At 41.3% G+C, this 6,014-nt stretch overlaps 1 protein-coding gene across 1 annotated transcript in view; it reads right to left on the bottom strand.

The window, feature by feature from the left end:
- Nucleotides 1–570: 570 nt before the first annotated feature.
- Nucleotides 571–6,014, bottom strand: part of LOC143301100 (RNA polymerase-associated protein CTR9 homolog) — a 29,331-nt gene continuing 23,887 nt past the window's right edge. The window contains exons 21-23 of the mRNA XM_076615150.1: nucleotides 5,327–5,469; nucleotides 3,812–4,045; nucleotides 571–2,916 (exon numbers count right to left, since the gene is read on the bottom strand). Of these exons, the coding sequence (XP_076471265.1) occupies nucleotides 2,463–2,916; nucleotides 3,812–4,045; nucleotides 5,327–5,469 (831 nt within the window). The 3' untranslated portion in view covers nucleotides 571–2,462. The remainder of the gene's footprint in view (nucleotides 2,917–3,811; nucleotides 4,046–5,326; nucleotides 5,470–6,014) is intronic.

Raw genomic sequence — 6,014 nt, 5'->3', positions numbered from 1 at the left:
GAAGCCAAACCGTAGCTTTATTAGGCTTTTATTTTGAATAAACCTTCACCGACGTCACAGTGTCAGACTCTGGTGAGAAACTGGCTTGATTCAAATCGCCCGCCATTTATAGTCCGGTTCAGGCTTTAAGACTGCTGCCACTAAAAAAAAACAACCTGGGTATGGCTGTGTATGTGGAGGGGATACAAAACAGGCAACAAAAAGGATGATGCCTCAATTTAACTGCTGTTAAAGTAAACAAAATAATAAAAACTGATGATAATAGCGATCTTTGTGCTTCAGGTGCCAGAATCAATAATAGTTTAGGGGCATTTGTAAATAGCTGGCGAAAGAAAGATGCAAGAAATAAAACCAAACAAAACGTAAAGTGGCAAAATGTAACAAGGCAAACTCACCCATTCTTCTGTCTGTACACACATCACACACACAGAGACACATACAGACACAACATGCACAGACACACATACAGACACAACATGCACACAGACACACACACTCCTCCTACATACCACCATTTCTCATGTCTTCCATGAATTAACATTTACCACAAACTTCATCTTTTGGTGCGAATGCAGTCCACACTCTTTTATTCTCAACTGAACTTCACTATTTACTTCTTACAGAACATATGAACACAACGAATGTGGGAGGGGGTGGGGGGGGGAATATGATGTATATACAAAAGTATCAGCACATTGCGTTGACAACATTCTGCATGGATGTGCGTATGAAAAATGCACTTATCAATACACATGGACAAATGAAAAAGGCCAAGATGTAGCTCTAGAAAAGCGATGGAATAGGGATGGTGGTGTATGCAGCAAAAAGTGGAATACCCAAAATGAAAAATACAGGGGATGTAATCCTAGCAGTACAGTTGTCGCATAAACATTCTGTGTCTGTCGATATGTCTATGAATCGATTTCTGTAAAATCACTGAGGTTTAATGCAGTTCAACAGATCTATCTGAAGTCACTGAAACTTGCAAAAGGTTGAAGAACAAATCCACTCTGAGAGATACACAAATAACATACATGCATGCACTCAAGGCCTGACAAGTGTACTGGGTTATGCTGCTGGTCAGGCATTCACCAAGAAGATGTGGTGTATATGGATTTGTCCAAACGCAGTGGCACCTCTTAGAGAAACTGAAACTGAAATCCATGAAGAAATCTTTTATTCTGATCATGGCTGAAGGTCATCTGACATCATCATGAAGAATTCGTTTTCTGATCTTTTCAAGGCACAAACACCTGGTAAATCATCTTTACATACAGCACGGGTATAACTGTCTTGAGATCACTCAAAGCAAATGTCGGTCTCGAGGAGTCATTTAAATCATGTGAACAGATCAATATATGCTACAACACATCCACTAAAAAAAAACATAATAAAAATTTATATAACAAACAAAAATGAAATAAGCCCAACATAAGTGAACAATAAACAGAAAGATGATGAGTGTCAACAAATGGGTCAGTCTGTACAGACTTTTTTTCTCTCTGAATGTTTTGACTTTTTCAAGGAAACTTCACCACCAAATACAAAACCGCAATATTCCATCAACTTATCATTTTGAACGATCTGTCATGTAGCGGTTACAGGCCACCAGACTCAGACTCTCATGTTTGGGAAAATTGCAGGACTTTACCAACAAGAGCATAGAGAAAAGAAAAAGAAAGGTCATTTGCATTGAGTAGAAATTCCACACATCATCACTTTCATCACACAAGATGGAGGGGAAAAAATATTCACCCACATCCTAGTCATCTTCATGCAAGTTTGCAATACTGTTTGATGTCTTTCATATGTGACTTGCACCTCCTTAGATCATATGAAAAAACAACAAAAAAGTAAAATAAAACTTTCACAAAAATAATGCATGCAGTGTTATTCTCACATACTTCACTGAATAGAAAGGGTTCCAAGTAACATTTCAATATTACAAAAATAATGCACATTTTCATTGTTACATACGAAGACCACAGAAAGAGTTCAGGATGAACAAAACACTGTGTTGGCCTTGGGAATGGTCACTGCCAACTCCATACAATCAGCGTACTCTTTCTTAACAATGCCACTGCAGTGTGAACTGCTGAAACTCATTATTTTCCAACCAGATATATACTTAAGACAAAATGCCATGATAAAAATTAGGCAGGCCCTCAAATTCCTTGTGAGTCGTGTGTGCATAAATGCACTCGCATTCATACATATGCAAGCATGGTCAACACCAACATCACTGCCGAATTTTGTTTTTTAAGTGTTTGTGTTTGTGTGCATGCATGCACTCACATGCATATGTGTGTGAAAGAGTGAGCAAGTATCATGCACCCTTATCATCACTTGATGTCCAGTTTATTTTCAGTTCCTTTCTTATAATTCCAGTTCCAAATCCAGAAATCATCAGTGCACAAAACAAGGAAAACAAACCCCAAGCATGACCACAGCAGAAATCCCCCTCACTCACTGTCAGATCCCGAACCTCCACCCGATTTGGGCGACCCCCCACCCGACTTTGGTGACCCCCCACCCGACTTTGGTGACCCCCCACCCGAATTGGGTGACCCTGACCTTGGTGACCCCCCACCTGATCGAGGGGAACCAGGAGGGGAACCCTCGTCCCCTGACTTCTTGCCTCCGTCCGACTCCGAGCCCGATTTCTTGGGTGAGCCAGACCTTGATCTCGACCTTGACCTTGATGCAGAACGTGACCCTGATCTTGACCTTGACCTTGAGCCGGACCCAGACCTTGACCCAGAGCCGGAGCGGGACCCAGAGCCGGAGCGGGAACCTGACCCTGACCTTGACCTTGACCTAGACCTCCTTCCGCCCTTGGCCCCATCATCGCTCTCACTGCCGGAGGACAAGATGCGACGTCTCTTGCCTCCGCCTTCCTCCTGGTCACTGCCGCTCCTGGCAAACGTACAGCACATACAGACTGTAGTTGTCAAGCCTTGTCCATAACCTTGCTGAATCCTATGTATTGTAGCAGTAGTTTTGTTTCACACACTCATCATACATGTCTCAACCATACACACACACACACACACACACATCAGTAGCTTTGTTTCATACTTAAGCATACATGTCCATGAACTTTCTATATATCTTTTTCTACATATATATATATATATATATATATATATATATATATATATATATATATACCTATATCTATCTATCTGTCTATCTAGATAGACAGATGTGTGTGTGTGTGACGTGTGTGTGTGTGTGTGTGTGTGTGTGTGTGACGTGTGTGTGTGTGTGTATGACTTTTTCAGTAGTTTTACTTCAAACATCTGATGACATATGCATTTCTGTAACCTTTCTGAATGATATATATAAGTAGTTATAACTCACAGACACACACACACACACACACACACACACACACACACACACACATATATGCCTATAGCCTAGCTGGACCACATGAACAGCAGAAGTTCTCAATCACTCATCCATGTTCCCGTACTTGTTTTTGTCTCACACATACACTTCTCAGATACAGTCACAGTATCTGTATCATTACATTTTGGTCATCAAACCTGAAAGAACATGGATCAAAACACACACACAAAAAAAAGAGGGTGAAACATGTCAGTCATACACACATGCACACACACACACACACAAACAGCACTTCAACAAAATAAAACACACACACACACACACAAAGAAAACAAAACAAAAAGCACACACACACACAACCACGCACATCTACCTACCCACCCACCAAACCACACCCACATCACTTCACAAAAACTAAACAACAACAAAAAAAACACACAACAACAAAAACTCTTACTCGTCAGCAATCTTCAGCTTCTCCCCATCCGAGTCGGAGCCCTCGCTGGAGGAGATGATCGCCTTGGAGACGACCTTGCGGCGCTGTTTGGCCGTCAGCCCATCATCCTCCTCCACTGGCTTCTTCTTCTTCCCGCCCTCCTTGCCCTCCTTCTGCTTCCGCGGCTTCTTGCCCTTCCGCCGCTCCTTGCGGCCTCCGTCCTCATCATCCGAGTCGTCCAGGTTCTTTCGCGATCTGTCATGAAAAGTGGGGGGTTTTGTAGGGATTTTTTTCAATTACAATTATAACTGTAGTCAGTCGCGTCCAACTATGACCATCAAGAACATTTTACGGTTGTTAGTGTCATCCAGGTTCTTACGTGATCTGTCAAGAACCGGGATTTTTTTTTTTTTTTTTTCAATTGAAATTTAACTATAGTCAGTCGTGTCTCTGCCATCATGGTTAGTGTCAGCCAGGTTCAGGGATTTTTTTTTTTCAATTACAATTTTAAATATAGTTACTTGGGTCCGACTATGACCATAAGAACATTTTATGGTTAGTGTCTTCCAGGTTCTTTCGTGATCTGTCAAGAACAATATTTTTTTTTTGTTTTCTAAATAATTTTAATGATTGTCAGTCATGTCCAACTATGACTATCACAAAAATTAATGGTTAGTTTCATCCAGGGTTCTTTCACTTTCTGTCAAGAAAAAGTTGGGTTTGGGGCTGTTTTTTTTTTTTCAATTACAATTTTACCTACAGCAGTCGTGTCAGACTATGACCATCAGAACATTTTATGGTTCGTGTCATCTAGGTTCTTTTGGAATCTTCTTTTTTTTTTTTTCTTTTTTTTGTTGTTGTAATTCTAATGACAGTAGTGTCCAAATATGACCATCAGAAAATTTGTTGGTAAATTCAGTCTTGTTACTTTGCTTCGTTCACCTTTATTTCCTTGCCCATTCAGTATTTCTCTTTCCTGTCAAATATGTAACCATAATACACTTTGAGCACATTTTCATATATGTACACACACAGCACAGTAAACTCACATATTTTCTTACCTGTCTAAAAATCACTAGTGAGTATATGATAGTTGTGTCTGGCTATGACCATCAGAACAGCAGAGGAGGAAACTGCTGTCCTGACTACCTGGGCTAGAATTTGATTATAGTGTGTATTGCCCAAGTTAAATCCCAACTCGCTCAGCCAATAGGGTTTCAGGATGGCGGCAATGGGATGGTCCCCGAATCCCTGAAGGCCAACTGGCCCCAAGGCTGCAACAGCACTAAGAGCCAGTGCAATCTTGCCTCCAAGTTTGAGGGTCATTGTCCCTCACAAAAGACTAAGCAGTAAATGATTTCCCTTTGCAGTGGAGAAAACATTAATCGAACAGCTCTCAATTTGCTGCTGGCCCAACTGTAAGCACAAGTCAATCTTTGAAATGAGCTGTGCCAGAACATGACACATTAATCCATGACCACGACACTCCCCTTTCTTTATCTTCCCACTTTCATCCCACATCACAGAGACACTCACTTCCTTCTCTTCTTCTTGGACTTGGTGTCCGTCTCTTCGTCATTACTGCCACTCCCAGCATGCTTCTTGCGTTTCTTCTTCCTCGGTGATTCGTCCTCGCTGTCGTCCGACAGAATCTCTCCATCCTCCGTCGTACGCTTTTTCTGAACAAAATCAATAACATGACCACGCTAGTGATGTCATGGTTCATGTGTTATTTTTTCTGTTTCTTTCTCTCTGTCCTCTATACGCTTTTTTACTGAACAAAATAATAAGATCATGTCAGTAGTTGTCACATTTCATCTATCACTTCCACTGCTACCTCTTTATTTATTTATTTTTCTTAATGATATTGATAACATTCAAATTTGAAAATAAATTCAGATGTCTACAATCACAAGTATGTGTAGTGGGACTTCAGACAGAATTCCCTCCAGGAGCTGTGATGGAATTGGTTAGGCACTGGACTGATTCCCTGTTCACTAGTGATCAGAGTTTGAGGCCCAGTTTTGGCATGGTGCTGTGTCTTTGGGAAATGCACTTTACTCTGATTTCCCTCACTTCACCCAGCTGGGTACTCAAGCAGTTGGGGAAGGTTACAAGCAGCAGCAGGAGAGGAGCAGGCTCTGCTTTCAATGCTAAGCCCAAACACATGGTCAATAGGAATTCACTGCCCTGTAAAGTGTCTTCCAGGGCTGATGAGCCTGTC

The sequence above is a fragment of the Babylonia areolata genome, chromosome 27 (assembly GCF_041734735.1).
Source record: "Babylonia areolata isolate BAREFJ2019XMU chromosome 27, ASM4173473v1, whole genome shotgun sequence".
NCBI lineage: Eukaryota > Metazoa > Mollusca > Gastropoda > Neogastropoda > Buccinidae > Babylonia > Babylonia areolata.
This window is presented reverse-complemented; position numbering and strand designations above follow the sequence as displayed.